This window comes from Balaenoptera musculus, chromosome 19 (genome assembly GCF_009873245.2).
Source record: "Balaenoptera musculus isolate JJ_BM4_2016_0621 chromosome 19, mBalMus1.pri.v3, whole genome shotgun sequence".
Classification (NCBI taxonomy): Eukaryota; Metazoa; Chordata; class Mammalia; order Artiodactyla; family Balaenopteridae; genus Balaenoptera; species Balaenoptera musculus.
In genome coordinates, this window is record NC_045803.1 from 4953072 (window position 1) to 4973627 (window position 20556).

The window sequence follows — 20556 nt, forward strand, 5'->3', positions numbered from 1 at the left end:
TCTTTTTATTGAAATATAATTGATTATAACATTGTTCGTTTTGGCTGTACTACACAGGAGGTAACATTTACTTTATGAAATGATAACAACGATATGTGTAGCCATCTGTCCTCAGTTACTGCAATATTTTTGAACATGTTCCTAATGCTGGATATTACATCCCCATGACTTATCTAAATACCCAGAGGTTCGTACGTCTTAATCCCCTTCACCTATTTTACCCACCGCCACAGCGCCCCTCCTTCTGGCAACAACCACACATTTGTCCTTCATATCTGTGAATCTGTTTTCATTCTCTTTTGTTTTTCTTAGATTCCACATATAAGTAAATCACGCAGTATTTGTCTTTCTATGTCTGACTTATTTCACTTAGCGTAATACCCTCTAGATCCATCCACGTTGTTGTGAATGGCTGGATTTCTTTATGGCTGAGTAATATTCCTGTGTGTGTGTGCGTGCACGCACGCACACACACATGCTGTATCTCCTCTAAGTATTCATCTATTGATGGACACTTAGGTTGCTTCCATGTCTTGGCTACTGGAAATAATGCTACAATGAATATACAAGTGCCTGTATCTTCTCAAATTAGTGTTTTCCTTTTCTTCCAGTGAAGAGCCAGAAGGGCAATACCTGGCTCATATAACAGGTTTTTGTTGTTGTTTTGTTTTTTTTTAATTTCTGAGGAGCGTCCATGCTGTTTTCCATAAGTGCTGCACCAATTTACAATCCCAGCAACAGTGCACAGGGTTCCCGTTCCTCCACACCATTGCCAATGCTTGTTATTGTCTCTCTGATGACAGCCATTGGAAACAGGTGTGAGGTGGTATCTCGTTGAGCTTTTGATTTGCATTTCCCTGATGATTAGTGATTCTGAGCATCTTTTCATGCGCCTGCTGGCCATCTGTATGTGTTCTTTCTCCCTGATAGTGTCCCATATGTTGAGTAAGGCTTGAATACGTGCATAAATTTTGTCTGAATCGTTTTATTTTTAAAGTTTCTTTCTACTATGAAATCGGATGATCCCTAAACTTTTGGGTTTTGAATAATAGCATTGCCACATGTGTGAGGCTTACATTCGTTTTCAGTATGTATTTTCAGATGCCTGGTGAGGCTTGCAAATTGAGTATAAGCTTTGCCACACTCATTACATTTGTAAGGTTTTTCTCCAGTGTGGACTGTTTTATGTTGAGTAAGATATGAATGTCTTGTAAGGGCTTTGCCACACTCATCACATTTGTAAAGTTTCTCTCCAGTATGAGTTCTCTCATGACCCCAAAGTTGTGACCGTTCAATAAAAGCCTTATCACATTTATTACATTTAAAAGGCTTTTCTCCTGTATGAATTCTCTGGTGTGCCATAAGGTTTGAACGCTGCGTAAAATGCTTGCCACACTCATAACACCTGTGTGGTTTCTCTCCAGCATGCATTTTCTGATGTCTACTAAGGTGTGAAAACTGGGTAAAGGCTTTGCCACACTCATGACATTTGTAAGGTTTCTCCCCAGTGTGCATTCTCTGATGATTTGCAAGGTGTGAATTTCGACTAAAGACCTTGCCACACTCAGGACATTTGTATGGTTTCTCTCCTGTATGCACTCTCTGATGTGTTGTGAGGTGTGACTGGTGGTTAAAGGCTTTGCCACACTCACTACATCTGTAAGGTTTCTGTCCAGAATGAATTCTCCTGTGACTCCTGAGGTTTGAGCTTTTGCTAAAAGCCTTCCCACAGTCATTACAGCTGTAAGATTTTTCTCGAGTGTGTGTTCTCCTGTGTTGTGCAGGTGACAAAGTGTTTTCCACACTAGGAGCAATTATGTGAAGGGGTGAAACTGAGGAACCACTGCTGACTGGCTTCTCAACTTGACCGCATGCATACGCTTTCTCCTCAGCTGGAAATCTCTGCAGCTGAGCCGCCTGGGCCTGCAGCCTCACTCCAGGTCTACCTTCCAAACACTTGAGATCTCTGTTTCCAGCAACGCTGACGTTATTTTTCGTTGTTAACAAACTTCTTATGAATGGCTTGTCGTGCTTGAAATATTCACGTGCATTACTTCTTACAGAAACACTCTGAGGAAAATTAATTAAGGATTTATTATTGTGATCTTCTCCGTGAATGAGATTTTTGTTATGGGTCAAAACTACTTCTTCATAATCTCTTGCATCATATCCCCACTCACTCTCACACTCCTGCACATCTGCACAGACTTCCTTGAGCTCAAAATTCTTGATGCCATGACTTTTACTTCTTTCTAATGTCACTAGATGGCATAATTCTCCTTTAGTAATGTCCTCTCTTGGTGATAATTCCTTGATTGCAAATCCAGCGGAATGGCTTCCTATTATATAGAGTTGGAAAATATTTTATGTTGAATTAGATAATTACACAAAAAATAATACAATGAACACAGAAATTCTTCAAGCATGGTCTTCAAACACTACTGTGATATAGTATTTTTTAGTTTTCTTTTTATACTTTTTCCCATATTAATGTTTTCTCTGATCTTAGATAATTAAATTTCAAGCACACACACAATGTACTACACATATTTTTTGCCAGATAAATGGATAATTAAATGATCCTCCATAATTAGAAAGCTTATCTATTGATACTTACTGGCTTATAGAACTGGAAGCATAAAATCAAAATTGAGATTTGAAACTGTCTTCCCTAATCCTTAAATTTATAATAATGTTTAATAACATGAATATGATGCAAGAAAATATATTTTTATGAAACTGTACATCACAACAATAATTGCTAAAACATTTTTGTAAACAATGATAAATCTAGCAGGTAAGTTAGTAAGTAACCACAGTTATACAAAATAATAGTCTCTGGAATTCTAAAAGATTTGAATAAGTACCAAAAAAAAAAGAAAAAAAGAATTTTCATTCCAGAAGGAACACACGATAGGAAAAATAAAAAAATATCTTGATAAGCACTGAATTTTGAAATATCAGCTTTAGGTCAACACACGTATGTATGAAATTTAAGAATTAGGGAAAACTGTCTGAAATCTCAATCATGATGTCAAGCCTGCAGTTCTGTAATAGCCAGTACATAGTTCAACTACCTAGTATCACTTAATTATAGTCATATGGCAAAAATATATGTATATAGTATATAATCCATGCTTTGGACAAATAGCCCAATTTTAAAATGGGAAAAGGATCTGAGCAGACATTTCTCCAAAGAATATAGAAAAATATCCAATAAACACATAAAAAACAGATGTTTAACATAATTATTCAATAGGGAAATGCAAATCAAAACCAGAATGAGGGCTTCCCTGGTGGCGCAGTGGTTGAGAATCTGCCTGCTAATGCAGGGGACACGGGTTCGAGCCCTGGTCTGGGAAGATCCCACATGCCGTGGAGCAACTAGGCCCGTGAGCCACAACTACTGAGCCTGCGCGTCTGGAGCCTGTGCTCCGCAAGAAGAGAGGCCGCAATAGTGAGAGGCCCGTGCACCGTGATGAAGAGTGGCCCCCGCTTGCCACAACTAGAGAAAGCCCTCGCACAGAAGCGAAGACCCAACACAGCCAAAAATAAATAAATAAAAATAAATTTAAAAAAAAAAAAAACAGAATGAGATACAGCTCCATACCCCTTAAATGGCTGTAATCAAAGACAATAACAAGTGTTGGTGAAGATGTGGAGAAACTGAAAAATTCATACACTCACTCCTGGTGGAAACATCAAATGGTACAGCTGCTTTGGAAAACAGTCTGGGGGTTTCTCAAAAGATTAAACAGAAAATTACCACATAACCAAGCAACTGCACTTTGGGAGGGAGGGAGAGATAAATAGGTAGAGCAGAGTATTTTTAAATAATGAAATTACCTTTAATGGTACTATTATGCTACAAACATGTCAGTATACATTTGTCTAAACCTATAGAATATACAATAGCAAGAGTGAACTCTAACATAGATATAGACTTTGATGTGTTAATTTGTGTCAATGCAGGTTCATCAGTGATAACAAACATACCACTCTCAAGTGGGATGTTGATCATTGGGGAGGGCCTGCATGTCTGGGGTAGAAAATGCATGGAAACGCTCTCTAACTTGCATTCAATTTTTCCGTGAACCTAAAACTCCTTAAAAAAAATAGTCTATTAAAAGAAGGTGTATGTGTTCATAGCAGGTACTAACTAATATGAAACAGAGTAAAAGGAATAACTCAGACTAGTTTTTCAAAAATTTCTAGAGGTTATACAGCTTTTGAGGAAAGAAATGTTAAGTCATAAACACTCAAGAAAGAAATCCTGTAAAATATAAAAAAAGATATCCATTCATGAATCCACAACCCCAAATTGTAGGTATAAAACAAACAACACTAAGAATATCATAGAGCTTCCCTGGTGGCACACTGATTAAGAATCTACCTGCCAATGCAGGGGACACAAGTTCGAGCCCCAGTCTGGGAAATCCCACGTGCCATGGAGCAACTAAGCCCGTGTGCCACAACTACTGAGCCTGCACTCTAGAGCCTGTAAGCCACAACTACAGAGCCTGTGTGCCAACTAGTAAAGCATGCACCTAGAGCCCTTGCTCCGCAACAAGAGAAGCCACCGCGACAAGAAGCCTGCGCACCACAACGAAGAGTAGCGCATTGCAACAAAGAGTAGCTCCCACTCGCCGCAACCAGAGAAAAGCCCGCGTGCAGCAACGAAGACCCAACACAGCCAGAAACAAAATACGTAAATTATTTTAAAAAAGAATATCATAAAAAATATGGAACTAATGATTGAACAAAGAAAATGAAGGTCATTTATAACAATGAAATTTACAAGATGAAAGTATCAGTGGCTTGAACAAAACAAATAACAGTACAGTTTTAAAACATCAGCATCCACCACAACTAGAAACAAGAAAATTGTGAAATGAAAAAGCTCACCAATAAAGGCAAACATACAGTAAATGTAGGAAATCATCCACACACAAAGCTAGTACAGAGGCAAAAAGACAAAAGTAGTAAAATCAGCTATATCCAAAATAAGCAGTTAAGGGATACACGAAACAGTTAGATGTAAAATATGATATAAGGGACTTCCCTGGTGGCGCAGTGGCTAAGAATCCACCTGCCAATGCAGGGGACACGGGTTCGAGCCCTGGTCCGGGAAGATCCCACATACCATGGAGCAACTAAGCCCGTGCACCACAACTACTGAGCCTGCACTCTAGAGCCCGTGAGCCACAACTACTGAGCCTGCATGCCACAAGTACTGAAACCCACGCGCCTAGAGCCTGTGCTCCACAACAAAAGAAGCCACCACAATGAGAAGCCCGCACACCACAGCAAAGAGTAGCCCCCCCTCACTGCAACTAGAGAAAGCCCGCGCACAGCAACGAAGACCCAACGCAGCCAAAAGTAAATAAATAGAAATAAATAAATTTTAAAAAATATATATGATATCAAAAACAGTAATCATGAGGAGTAGAGTATAAATGCAGGGTTGTTAAAATGCATTTGAAATTAAGAGATCAGCAACTTAAAACAATCACGTACATGGAGACTGCTATACAAAAACCTCATGGTAATTGCAAACCAAAAATCTATAATAGATAATGCACACAAAAAAGAAAAAGGAATCCAAACATAACACTAAAGATAGTCATCAAATCGCAGGAGAACAAAAGAAGAAAGGAAAAAAATGACCTACAAAGACAAATCCAAAATAATTAATAAAACATCAGTAAGAATATACATATCCATAATTACCTCAGATGTAAATGGAATAAATGCTCCAACTAAAAGAGATAAAGTGCATGAATGAATACGAAAACAAGACCTGTATATATGCTACCCACAAGAGACTCACTTTAGATCTAGAGAAACACAGAGACTGAAAGCGAGGGGATGGGAAAAGGTATTCCATACAAATGGAAATCAAAAGAAAGCCAGAATCTCAATACTTATATCAGACAAAATAGACTTCCTGAAAAAAGGGGGATAAAACACCTTACCTATAGAAGAACAAGATAAGAATTGTTTCCAACTTCTCAGAAAATATGCAAAAGAGAGAGTAGAGTGAAATATTAAAAGTATTGACAGAAAAGAGAACCGTGAACCTAGAAATTCTGTAAAAAGCGAAATTATCTTCAAAAGTAAAGGAGAAATACTTTTTCAGACAAACAAAAAATAAATAAATAAATAAAATAAAATAAAATAAAATAAGGACTGTTAAAAGAGACAAAAAAGGACATGACATAGTGATCAAGGGATCAATCCTAGAAGATATAACAATTATATATGCACCCAACATAGGAGCACCTAACTATGTAAGGCAAATATTAACAGACATAAAAGAAGAAATCGACAATAACATAATAATAGTAGAGGACTTTAACACCCCACTTATATCAATGGACAGATCATGCAGACAGAAAATCAATAAGGAAACACAGGCCTTAAATAATGCATTAGACTAAATGGACTTAACTGATATAGAAAGAGTACTCCATCCAAAAGCAGCAGAATAGACACTCTTTTAAAGTATGCATGGAACATTCCCTATGGATAGATCACAAGCCAGTCCAAAAAATAAGACTTGGTAAATTTAAAGAGACTGACTTCATATTAAGCATCTTTTCTAACCACAACACTGAGACTAGAAATCAACTACAAGGAAAAAAACTGCAAACAACGCAGACATGGAGGCGAAACAATATGCTACTGAACAACCAATGGATCACTGAAGAAATCAAAGAGGAAATAAAAAATACCTAGAGGGAAATGAGAACAAAAACACGATGATCCAAAACCTATGGGACACAGTAAAAGCAGTTCCAAGAGGGAAATTTATAGCAATATAAGCTTACCTCAGGAAAGAAGAAAAATCTCAAACAACCTAAACTTATACCTAAAGTAACTAGAGCGAGAAAAAGAAACAAAAACAAAACTTAGTAGAAGGAAAGAAATAATAAAAATCAGAGCAGAAATAAATAAGATAGAGACTAAAAAAACAATAGAAAAGAGAAGGAACCAAGATGATGCAATAGAAGGACGTGGAGCTCACCTCCTACCACAAATACATCAAAAACACATCTACATGTGGAACAAGTCTCACAGAATAGCCAATGAATGCTGGCAGAAGATCTCAGACAGGGCTTCCCTGGCAGTCCAGTGGTTAAGACTCTGCACTCCCACTGCAGGGGGCACGGGTTCTAGCCCTGGTCAGGAACTAAGATCCCGCATACCGCACATTCTGGCCAAAAAAAAAAAAATTGCAAGAAAGATCACCACGTAACCACGTAGGTGGGATGAAAAGAAAGAAAAAAAGAAAAGAAGGAATCGGAACAGCACCTGCAACCCTGGGAGGGGGATGTGAAAGAGGAAATGTTCCCTCACCCTGGGAACCCCCTGACTGATTGGGATATCCGCTGGGACAGACAGAGAGCTTCAGAGGCTCAGAGGGGAGTGCGCCAGCCGGCCTGTGGCAGGCAGAACAAAGCCAGCACTGGCGACCCATGCCACCCCACTGCATTCCCCAGGCCAAGATGCATGTCTGCTGGTGCACGAGGCGACTGGGTGCTGAAACTTGAGCTTCAGAAGACAGGCCCAGGGAGTGGGCTGCAGTTGCCTGCACGGAGACAGCCTGAAGGGACTGGAGTGTGGTACGTGCCGCAACTGGGGGTGTACACAGACGGAACCCGGGCCTGCCACAGAAGGGCCATTGTTAACGGGTGCGTGAAGGGGAGGGGCAGGGCCCCGCCATAGCAGCCTAACTCTCGGCAAGCTCACGGCAGGTGCAACTCCACCTCTGTGAGCTCTCGGAGCACGGAAGCACCAGCGCGTTACCCATATGCAGAGGCAAGGCTGAAATCAGAGCCGATCCCCAGGGGCCATGCGATTTAGGAAACAGGACTGAAATCTGAGCCCACTCTCTGCAACTATGCAATCCGCAGATTTACTCTGCAGCTGCAGCCCCGCCAGTTTTGTAAACTCAGCATCTGCGGGACACCCAAGAGCACTACGGGTGCTCCCGTGGCTGGAACAGGTCCAGTGTTAGCAGCTTTGGGCTCTGTGGGTGCGTGCATGGAGGGGCGGGGCTGAGGTCTAGGCTGCTTCTGTAGCTCCTGCACTGGGTCCAGAAGCGTGACTACTGCGGTACTGGCATGTGACTTTAGTGGATCTGCACTTACAGATCTTCGCTGGTGACTTTATGAACACAGAGCCTGAGGGTCACCAGGGCCAACTGCTGGCATTCACACGGCTGAGGTGGGGCCGAGGGAAGTGCCAACAATAGTGTACTCTGTGAACCCAAACAACGGGTGACAGGCAGCACCACAGAGCACACTCGTCAGTGCACAGCTCCTGCGGAGGAATACTCAGCAGCTCCTCTCCCAGCAGCAGTACTCCAGTCTGGCCTGCCTCACACGGAAGCTCAGAGACAGATATGGGAGCTTCTACTCCCACAACTGGGGAGCACCCTGCCCCCAAGAGGGCTGAGACAAACACAGAGCGAAGAGGAGGTCCTGCTCAATATCCAGTGCAGGCTCTGGTCCCCAGAGCACCAGTCACACCACGTATCAAGGGGATAATAAACGGCACGCACTGAAGAAAGATGCAGCAGGCATCCACACTAAAATCAGCCCTTGCACCAAAAACACTACACTCATGCAGGCTACACAAGGATGCTCTCCTGGAAAAACAGCCCTCCAAGATCATGATATTGATAGATAACTTATCTCCTAAAATCATAGGGTGAGAGAAATATATGTAAAATGAAGAATCAGAGGAACCACTCCCAATTCCAAGATCAAGAGAATTCTCCTGAAAGAACAAACAATGAAACCAACCTCTCCAGTGTAACAGACTCCAAGTTCAAAAAGAAGATAATAAAAACATGGAAGGAATTAAGAAAGGCTATCAACACAAATGCAGATTACTGTAAAAGGTGACTAGAAACTATAAAGAGGAACCAAGTAAAATTAGAAAATTCATTTGCCAAGATGAAAGCTGAGGTAAAGGCAATAAAGAGCAAAATGAGTAATGCAGAAGAAATGAATAAGTGACCTGGATGATAGAATAATGGAAATCATCCAATCAGCAGAGCAGAAAGACAAATGAAAAAAAAATGAAAGCAATATACGAGACCTATGGGATAATATAAAGCATGCCAATATCTGCATAATAGGGATCCCGGAAGGAAAAGAGAAAAGGAGATTGAAAATGTATTTGAAGAAATAAATGAAACAGACACTAAAAAAAAATAGAAAAGATCAATGAAACTAAAAGCTAGTTCTTTGAAAACATAAGACAAAATTGATAAACCTTTAACCAGACTCATAAAGAAAAAAGAGAGAGAGGGCACAAAGCAACAAAATCAGAAATGAAAAAGGAGAAGTTACAAATGACACCACAGACATACAAAGAATCGTAAGAGACTACTACAAACAACGATACGCAGAGACTACTACAAACAACTATACGCCAATGAAATGGACAACCTAGAAGAAATGGACTAATTCTTAGATAAAATCTCCCAAGACTGAACCAGGAAGAAATAGAAAATATGAACAGTCCAGTTACCAGTAATGAAACTGCATCAGTAATTTTAAAACTCCCAAAGTTAGAAAAGATACATGCACCCCAATGTTCACTGCAACACTATATACAATAGCCAAGACATGGAAGCTACCTAAACATACATCACCAGATGAATGGATAAAGAAAATGTGGTGTATATATACAATGGAACATGACGCAGCAATAAAAAGGAACAAAATAATGCCATCTGTAGCAACATGGATGGACTTAGAATTATCATACTAAGTAAAGTAAGACAGAGATAAATATCATATGACCCTGCTTATATGTGGAATCTAAAAATTTAAAAAATGGTAAGAATGAACTTATTTACAAAACAGAAATAGACCTACAGACATAGAAAACAAACTTATGGTTACCAAAGGGGAAAGGGGGTAGGGGAGAGATAAATTAGGAGTTTGGGATTAACATATACACACTACTCTATATAAGATAGATAACCAACAAGGACCTACTGTACAGCAAAAAGAACTATACTCAATATTTTATAATAACCTATAAGAGAAAAGAATCTGAAAAAGATTATATATATATATGTATAACTGAATCACACTGCTGTACACCTGAAACTAATAAATTCATAAATCGACTATACTTCTATTAAAAAAAAAAAAACTCCCAAAGAACAAAAGTCCAGAATCAGATGGCTTCACACGTGAATTCTACAAAACATTTAGAGAAGAGTTAACATTTATCCTTCAGAAACTATTCCAAAACATTGCAGAGGAAGGAACACTTCCAAACTCATTCTATGAGGCCAGCATCACCTTCACACCAACAAGAAAAAGATATCACAAAAAAAGAAAATTACAGGCCATTATCACTGATGAACATACATGCCAAAATGCTCAATAAAATAATAGCAAACTGAATCCAGTGACACATTAAAAGGATCATACATCACAATCAAGTGAAATTTATCACAGGGATGCGAGGATTTCTCAATATCTGCAAATCAATCAATGTGATATACAGATTAACAAACTGAAGAATAAACACCTTATGATCATCTCAACAGATGCTAGAAAACCTTTTGATAAAATTCAACATACTCTTATGATAAAAACTCTCAAAAAAACAGACACAGAGGGAACATACCTCAACATAATAAAGGCCATATATAACAAACCCACAACTAGCATCATACTCAATGGTGAAAAGCCGAAAGCATTTCATCTAAGATCAGGAGTAATACAAGGATGCCCACTCTTGGCACTTTTATTCAACATCCTTTTGGAAGTCCTAGCCACAGCAATCAGAGAAGAAAAAGAAATAAAAGGAATAGAAATTGGAAAGAAAGAAGTAAAACTCTCAAGCTTTGCAGATGACATGATACTACACATAGAAAATCCTAAAGATGCCACCAGAAGACTACTAGAGCTCATCAATGAATTCGGTAAAGTTGCAGGATACAGAAATAATACAGAAATCTCTTCCATTTCTATACACTAACAACAAAGTATCAGAAAAAGAAATTAAGGAAACAATCCCATTTACCATCACATCAAAAATAAATAGATAAATATTTAGGAAGAAACATACCTAAGGAAGTAAAACACCTGCACTCCAAAAACCATAAGACACAGATGAAAGAAACTGAAGATGACACAAACATATGGAAAGATATACCATGTTTTTGGGTTGGAAGAATCAATATTAAGAATCATTTTTAAAATGACCATACTACCAAAAACAATCTACAGATTCAATGCAATTCCTATCAAAACACAAATGGCATTTGTCACAGAACTAGAACAAAAATTTTTTACATTTCTATGGAAACACAAAAGACCCCAAATAGCCAAACAATTTTGAGAAAGGGCAGAGATGGAGGAATTACGCTCCCTGACTTCAGACTATACTGTAAGATCATCAAAACAGTATGGCACTGACAAAAAAACAGACACACCGATCAATGGAACAAGATAGAGAGCCCATAAATAAATCCATGCACTTATGGTCAATTAAACTATGACAAAGGAGGGAAGAATATACAATGGAGAAAAGACAGTCTCTTTAATAAGTGGTGGTCAAACTGGACAGCTATATGTAAAAGAAAGAAATTAGGACATTCTCTAATACCATATACAAAAATAAACACACAATGGATTAAAGACCTAAATATAAGACCATATACCATAAAAATCCTAGAGGAAAACATAGGCAGAACACTCTTTGACCAATTGCAGCAACATGTTTTTGGATCTGTCTCCTAAAGCAATGGCAATAAAAGCAAAAATAACCAAAGGGACCTAATTAAACTTAAAAGCTTTTGCATACCAAAGGAAACCATAAACAAAATGGGAAGACAACCTACTAAATGGGACAAAATATTTGCAAGTTATATGACCAATAAGGGATAATAGCCAACATATATAAACAGCTTATACAACTTAACGTCAGAAAAACATAAAGCCCGGTTAAACAATGGGCATCAGAACTGAATAGACATTTTTCCAGAGAGGAGGTGAAGATGGCTGGCGAGCACATGAGAAGATGCTCAACGTGGCCGACCGTCAGGGCGATGCAACGCAAAGCCACAAGGAGGCGTCACCTCACACCCGTCAGAATGGCTACCGTCAAAGAGAACACAAGTGACAAATGCTGGTGAGGATGTGGAGAAAAGGGAACCCTCCTATAATGCTGGTGGGAATGTAAATTGGTGTAGCCACCGCGGAAAACACTATAGAGGTTTCTCAAAAAAATAAAAATACAACTACTATATCACCCAGCAGTACCACTTCTGGAAATATATCCAAAAGCATATTAGGTGCTCCCATAGTTACCGACTTCCAGAGAGAAGTTACCCTCACCCAGGGCGAGCAGGTTCCTACAGGTCTCCCGCATCACGTCCCTGTACAAGGCCCTCTGAGCAGGGTCCAGGCATTCCCACTCCTCCTGAGAGAACGTGATGGCCACATCCTTGAACGTAAACAGTCCCTGAAAGGAAAGCGCATTTCACCAAGTGGACAAGGAGACATTTCTGAGTTTGACACAAACTTACAGAAGCAGACACGTGTAAGGATTGACTTGGCTGGAGTGAATGTTCTGACTGATCCATGTAAGATAATTTTGAGCAAGTTACACTTCTCTTTATGTAACCGAGGTGAAATGCATATAACATAAAGTTAGCCACTTTTAAAGTACCATTCAGTGGCACTTAGTACATTTATAATGTTGAACAAACATCACCTCTTTCTTGTTCAAAAATATTTCAATCATCCCCAAAGGAAATCCTTTACCCATTCAGCAGTTGCTTCCTTCTTCCCCATTTGCCTCAGTCCCTGGACACCACTAATGCTTTGTCTCAATGGATGTACCTGTTTGGGATATTTCCATATAACTGGGATGGTATAACATGTGACCTTTTGTCTGGGTTCTTTCACTGAATAACTTTTTTGGCTCAGCCATGCTATAGTTATGTATCAGTACTGCATTCCTCTTCATGGCCGAGTAATATTCCACTGTGTGAGTACACCACAGGTTATTCACTCATCCCTTGGTGGACAGTTGGGTTATAACCACCTTTTCTCTAATATTAATAGTGCTGCTGGAAGTTTCACGTAGAAGTATGTGTTTGAATACGTGTTCTCAATTCTTCTTGGTATTTATCTAGGAGTGGAATCACTAGGTCACATGGTTTTGTTTTCCACAGTGGCTACAACATTTTACCAGCAATGTATCAGGATTCTAACTTCTCTACATCTTTACCAAAACTTGTTCTTTTCTGTTTTGTTATAGTCATCCTATTGCATTTAAAATGATATCTCATGGTGGTTTTGATTTTGCATTTTACTAATTTCATTGAACATCTTTTCATTTGCTTGATTACTTCTATAGCTTCTATGAAGAAAGGTCTATTAAAGTCCCCTGTCTATTTTATAATTAGATTCTTTGTATTTCGGTTCTTGAGGTACAGGTGTTCTTGAGTTATAGGAGGTAAAGGAGTTCACCTTTCTTCTGTTTACAGTGGATAATTCCAATTAACCTATGTTCAAGTTCACTAGTTCTTTTTTTTAAAATTTGTTTACTTTATTTATTTTTAGCTGCATTGGGTCTTTGTTGCTGTGTGCAGGCTTTCTCTAGTTGTAGAGAGCGGGGGCTACTCTTGGTTGCGGTGCGCAGGCTTCTCATTGCGGTGGCTTCTCTTGCTGCGGAGCACGGGCTCTAGGCCCACAGCCTTCAGTAGTTGTGGCGCACGGGCTTCAGTAGTTGTGGCACATGGGCTTAGCTGCTCCACGGCATGTGGGCTCTTCCCAGACCAGGGCTCGAACCTGTGTTCCCTGCACTGGCAGGTGGATTCTTAACCACTGCGCCACCAGGGAAGCCCCAAGTTCACTAACTGTTTATTCTGATTGTCAATCTGTTGTTGAAATCTTCTAGTGAATTTTCATTTTCAGTTTTGGTACTTTTTAGCTCTAGAATTTCTAACTCTATCTCTTTATTGATGTTTTCTGTTTTTTGAAACAATGTTCTCCTACTTTCCTTTAGTTCGTTCTCCATGGTTTCCCTTAAGTCTCTTAGTACGTTTAAGACAGTTGATTTAAAATCCTGTTTAGTAACTGAAGTATCTGTGCTTCCTTATGAACACCATCATTAACCCGATAATCATGCTCAAGTTTCCCATTCTGGAGAAATTCTTAGAAATCTGTAGTAAAGTCGGCATGCTCAGAAGCAGCCACTATGACCTGTTTTTTAATCACAGTAAAAACTGTACAGGACCAATGTGTCTCCATTAAGAAAATGCTCCATGAGGATACAAAAAAAGAAAGTCAACTCTAAGTTTATTAACACGAAAACAAGTCTAAGATATATGGTATGTAAATATTTAAATGTGCAGAACAAAATACCATAACAAAATATTTATTAAAGAGTATTTTCTAAAATCACATTACCATATATAAATGCATTTTTGTAAGATGTGCAGTGGGAATTAACAGTGGTTTCTGATGGAGACAGTAAGTGACAGTGTAAGATGTGACAGGGAAGGGGATATTTTACTTCTTAGTCTCTAAACTGCATCGCTGTGTGTAGATGAATCATGAAAATATATACATGAGATGTTTAATACAAAAAAAAAAAAAAAAACACTGAAAAGAATTAGTAAAATTATAATTCGCCTCCAGCCTCTCTGATGACAGAAAGTTCTGCTCCTATGTCTTGGCTAAATTATAACAATTTTTATCTAAAACACCTGCTGCATGAGAGTCCCTAGGTGAACACGACAGGCTCTGTGAGATGAATGCTTTGTAAATAATTTAAAGAACCCTTATTGTTAGATGACACCCTATCCATTCCTTACGTCTGTTTCAAAACTTCCCATTCTATTTTAAAGTGTTGATATTTTAGAGCCAGAAACACACTGATAGACTTCTTTAACTTCCAATACACTTACAAAATCTCACAAAGCATGTTTCCCCATATCAGTCTTCCATTCTAGACCTCCTCAGGTATTTGTGCACAGTAGTACATTACTTACATATGTAGTCTCTTTCATCCTGGTTTATATGCAGCTGAAAGGGCATCCAGAAGAGTGCACTAAACCATCCTCACTGCCCTACCTCACTGACACCACAGAGCCTACTCCCCATCTCCAATCCACGCCTCAGTATAAAACCTTTCACAGGATGACCACCTAAAAGGGGGCTCTTCCCAAGTTCCCTGTCACTGGGTCACAGTGACATGGAATCTGCAGGGAGGTGAGAGGAGACCGAGGGAAGGCCCTGTGTGTGAGTAAATCGGACATTTCAGAGACAGAGAAGATTAATGAGCCCAAACTGTGTCATTTTAGGAAGGAGAGAACAAATCAACAAAGAATATGACTTTTACCTGTGAAAGCTCCATTCCTTCTTCTTTCCTCCTCCTCTGAATTTCTTGTTAAGATTCTTCAGGTAAGATGATTCTGTGGGAGCAAAATATGCTGTTTAATGCTTACAACCAACATATGCCCCTTCTGGCATCTGCCACAAAGCTACCAGAAGGAGAACCTTAACGTGAGGGAAAGACAGTCCTTTGCTGCCAACTGTAACACGAGGGATACAGGGACAGTAAACTCCTACACGAAGACCAATTAGTGAGCTTGTCACCCACTTCTTCAGGAAGCCCTCGCCTGCTGCCAAAACCCCCACTCGACTGCAACTGCGCCGTCCTTTGTCCACTTGGCACTAATCCAAAGGAAGGTGCCTCCTCCAAGTTCTGCTCTCTTCCAGAAGCAGCCAGCATCCTGTGACTGGTTGACGCAGGATATGGAAGCTTGTCCCTTTTGTTAATTGGGAGCAACTCTGGAGGGGCCACCCCAGCTCCAGAGCTCCCTGTGGAGTTATACTGAACAATTTAGATTTTGTCCTGAGGGTGATGGGAAACCATAAAATATTTAATGCCAAGAGATGATGCAATCAAACTTATGATTTACCCCTGATACAGAGACAGACAAGCTGAGAAAAAGGTAAGCCTCCATCTCTGGGCCTATGTCCCTGCCTCTTTTTTAAGCATTTTCCTTAATTGCTGGAGGACTGGAATATGTTTAAAATTTCAATTATAACCAGGCAAACTGGTCTCCTCTGTCTTCTCCATGTCACAGGTGGGTACACTGAGGCTCGGAGGGGAAGTAATTTTACCAAGTTACCCTGAAGAAATCTGAGTTAGGTGAGCAGAACTGGGTAGAAGTGGCAGCCTGGATAGGTTTAGGTAGAAAGGGTTTAAACGTCCTAATTCCAGATCACCTTCCATATTCCTAAGCAAGAGAAGCTTCTCTTTCATGGGTTTAATCAAATTCAAACATTTAATTCCTCTTTTCCAGAAAACATTATAGTCAAAAAATATGAAATTACAAATAGTTATTCCTCCAGAAAAACAAGAAAGAGGGTGACCCGTGGAGATGAGCCCTAACAATCTCTTCATCATGAACACATGGGTTCTGTGGGAACAAAGTTTCACATCAATCTGGAAAAGGCTGGAACCTGGGACCCTCGACTACAGTGCCTGCACCTGGACAAATGTGTCCTGAACACAGAATACAAAGAAACCATAGGGGACTAAAAGTAACTGCATACATGCACAGCTTAGGCAAACAGCTTATGAACAATAAGAAACAAAAAGGCCAAAACCCAACCGCCACTTCTGAGGTGCTGAGAGCAAAAGCAGGGTCCTGCACGTGATCCCTGCACCCAGCACCACCAAGGGGGTGGGCAGACCACCCAAGCTACACCTCTGGCCTGACCCACCGAGCTGCCCCTACCCTCACCCCCTGTAAGGGACCCGCTCGCACCACACCCCCATCAGGGAGCGAGCAAGGGCACCTGTTTCTTGTTCTCGCTCACTTGTGCTGCAGCACGAGTCCCAGTAAAGCTTTGCCTGAATTCCTCGTCTGGCCTGTTACCAATTTCTACTGATTAAAGAGTCCAAGAACCCAGGTCAGTAACAAATCCAGCCCATCAGTGAACATCTGCACAGAAAGGACAAAGGGGCCTTGGGGGGACAATCTACTTAGTTGGACACTTCAGTTCAGAGCTCACTAGTTGAGCAGATCACTTAAGGGAAGAAAGAAGCTACTGAATACTAAACTAACTGGTTAAACTAGGTTTTGAGTGTTAAAAGGTGATCAACACCCTTACCACATGCATATGAAGTTGTTTAGCAGACATCAAAGAATAGTTCCAATACAGGATACAGTAGAAAGCATATAAACCTCATAATCTGAACAATGAAATTTAGAGTGAAAATAATTTGGACATTTAAAACATACCCAATCGCTTCTGAGATTAAAGTTAAAACAAGTGTGAAGATACATCAGATTTTAAAAAGATTGACATGAACCACAGAAGGGCAACAGTACTGTTAATCATGACCATTTTCAAAAGCACCGTGTGGTGACACAAATTCTTCCCCCCATTTCTTAGAAGGGAAGAGAATGACCTGGAACTGACTGACCTAAGTCTCCACCCTCTGGAAGAACGGGGCTTGCAAATGGAGTTATCTGAAGCAATGATTAGAAAATGCAGACGCCTCAAACACCTGCTTTTGCAACTATCATTCTCTTCTGCATAATTTAAACATGTCAACAAATGTTAAACAGATTAGTTTAGAGACACCACTTAGCACTTCACAACTTAATATTCCATATTTAATCAACTCAATACTCACCTGGGCTTGGGTTCCCGCTTTCTCCACCACCACGTGCTTTGTTCCCTGTATGTGTCTCCCTGGGTCCTTCTGTTTCTCTCCTCTCCTTTTGTGTCCATTTCTGTGTTTCCTCCTCTCTGTTCATACGCATCATTTTGTTTCCCTCCCTCTCTATTCCTCCTCTCACAGACTGTTAGGCCTCGCTCTGTTGCAATCTCTGTTGCGATCCCTGTCGTTCTTGCTCCCCAAACGTTCTGATGCCTCACTAACTGCATATACCTCTGCTTTTGTATTCCCTTTCTGCTCTCCTTGGAGGGAGGTCAAGGGCGATCCACCTCCTGGGTGAGGACTTGACAAAAACGGAATTGGGCGGGGGGGGAGGGGAGCCGGGAGTCACACAAAGGTTTGAGAAAGGGAGTCAGAGTAGGAAAACGTCGCTGCAGGAGGTCAGTGTCTCTACGGACCGAAGGCAAAAAGTTGGGGCCGGTACCCGCGTCAAAGCGATTTTAACCGGAACCGGACCCACACTCCCAGGACCGAACCGAGTCTTCTGGCGACGCCGCGACAGGCGAAAGGGGCGGACTCAGAGCAAGAGCGACGACCGCCTTCAGGGGTTTTAGTTTGCTGGGACACCCTCGAAACCCAGGTATGGAGAAGGCGGGGCTTGGAGATCGCATAGCGCACTTACGAACCAAAAAAACCGAGACTCACTCACCCGAGGGCGCCAGCCTGACCGCAGGATCCGCTTCCGCGTCCCTAGGTAATTGCGCGTGCGCATGCGCACCGCCGGGCCAGGGGGCGGGGCCGCCGAGGGGCGCATCTCGGACGTTCCGGCGGGTGGAGGCCGTGTCTCTGGTGGTGCCGCCCTGCGGACGCCGGGTCTGGCTCTCGGACCCGCCCCTGGGAGATTCTGGTCTGTTCCTCTTCCCTCCCGAGAGGCTCTGCTTCTCTACTTTGGATCCTTTGAACGTGTCTGGTGGCCTCTGGAGCCAGGTTAGGTGCAGAGTTAGAGATGCGCGGACCCCTTACACTGGAAGCGGAGAGTTGAGAACGGTTTACGTGAGAAGGGCGAGCGGGTGAAGACGCGGCTCCTCTGAGCAGCGAGGCGGCGGAGCGCTGGGACCTGGGGGAGCGCTGGGACCTGGGGGTGAGGGACGGGGGGTTGTGAGCGGCGGTTGGATCCCGGAACTGGTGAGACCTCAGGCAGTTACAACTTCTTATTTTAATTAAGCGACAGCCTGAGTTTTATTTAGAGTAGGTGATGGAAACTGGAGTGTGACAGGAAATGCAAAATAGTGCCTGTGCGGAATGTGCGATTTTATACTCACTTCCCTGCAGAGCGTAACTTTTTCTTGTGTTCCCCATTCACTTGGAGGCATCAAAAATCAGAATTTGGGGGGAGTTCCCCGGTGGCCTAGTGGTTAGGATTCCAGGCTTTCACTGCCCGGCGGGTTTCAGTCTCTGGTCGGGGAACTGAGATCCCGCAAGCCCGGCAGCACAGAAAAAAAAAATCAGAGGAAAATTTTCAACCCCAAATGTGTCATTGTATGAGGGACTCCTTTGGAGACTGTGAGCAAGGAGTTGGCTACACTCAGGTGCTTGAGAATCAAGCCTTATTAAATAATTCAACCATATTTTAATTATTTTTTACTCTTTGACCTTTGTCTGACTATAGGATGTGACAAATAAAACCATTTCTTGTCATTGTGATAGGAATTTCCATTTCCCGAATACTAGTATCTCCACTATAGGTTTTGCTACTTACTAACTTTTCTTACGCACTTTGGCATATTTCTGAATTTTTAACTTCATTGATCTACTAGTCATGAATAAACATGTCTCCTACGGATAGCCACTCTTTTTTGCTTCTCTTTTGTGGCTATTCTTACTTGTTCTTTATTCTGTAAGATTTTTTCGATAACATTGCTAGCTTCAGAATCTGAGTGTCTATATCGGGAACAGGTTAAGTTTATAAATTAGCTTAAGGAGAATGGACCTTGTTATAATACTGAGTTTTTTACCCAGGAATGTGATGTGATTTTCCATTTGTTTATATCCGCTTTCATATATTTCAGGAATGTTTTATAGTTTTCTAAACATAGGTTTAAAAACTTTGTTAGATTTACTCCCAATTAATTTCATTTCTGGTTATGCTTTTCTAATTGTAGTTTCTCGCACTATAACTTGTAAATGATTGTTTTTTGCACCTATGAAAGCTACTGTTTTTGTATATTTATATGATCTTCCTGACTTATCTTTTGTAGATTTTCTATCAATTCCTTTGTATTTCCAGATGTATGATTGCATGATCTGCAAACATAGTTTTATATTTTTCTTTCCCATTCTCATGCCATTTTAAATTGCCCTGGCTAAACCTCCAACACATGAGAAATGAACTGAATAGGTGATCATATGCTTTTTTTAGTGTGGTTTTTCTAACCTTAGTGGAATAACTCTAGTGCTTCCCAAAGAGCAAGATAATCACTTCATTTTGACATGTTAGAAAAAAATGCATCAATTCCCAGTGTTGAGTTTAAGTTAACATACATACATGTTCAATTCTTCCAAATAGATGTTTTTGTAACTATGAGTAAGATCCCCTGATTTCTCTTTATACCCACTACTACGATGTACTACATTAATGGATTTCCAAACACTGAATCATGCTTGAATTCCAGACATAAAATTCATAGTCATCATCTATTATTTTGCTATATTTTATTTTAAATATTGCCATCTGTATGCAGATATGAGATCTTTCCATAGTATTCTTTTTGGTACAAACTTTAGGACATTTGAGTATCAGCATTTTATTTGATTTATATAAACTATTTGGAAATTGTACTTCCTCTTTAAGGCTTGAATTGAGTACAT

General features: G+C 40.5%; 2 protein-coding genes and 1 pseudogene across 3 annotated transcripts in view; 1 reads left to right on the forward strand and 2 right to left on the reverse strand.

Annotated features, from left to right (window-relative positions):
* Window positions 1–20556, forward strand: part of LOC118885142 — a 584965-nt pseudogene that overhangs the window by 108606 nt on the left and 455803 nt on the right.
* Window positions 1–20556, reverse strand: part of LOC118885106 (zinc finger protein 836-like) — a 271742-nt gene that overhangs the window by 41032 nt on the left and 210154 nt on the right. The gene's annotated exons all lie outside the window — the stretch shown is intronic.
* On the reverse strand, window positions 530–18657 carry LOC118885105 (zinc finger protein 677-like). 2 transcript variants are annotated; one of them, XM_036833478.1, is made up of 4 exons: window positions 18398–18657; window positions 15391–15463; window positions 12375–12501; window positions 530–2339 (listed from the first exon to the last, which is right to left on the reverse strand). In XM_036833478.1, exons 2-4 carry the CDS (start codon window positions 15403–15405, stop codon window positions 1027–1029), a joined length of 1455 nt encoding a protein of 484 aa, XP_036689373.1. In that variant the 5' UTR covers window positions 15406–15463; window positions 18398–18657; the 3' UTR covers window positions 530–1026. The 2 variants fall into 2 exon arrangements, with proteins under 2 accessions (XP_036689373.1, XP_036689374.1); XM_036833479.1 differs by lacking the exon at window positions 18398–18657 and adding an exon at window positions 17704–18049.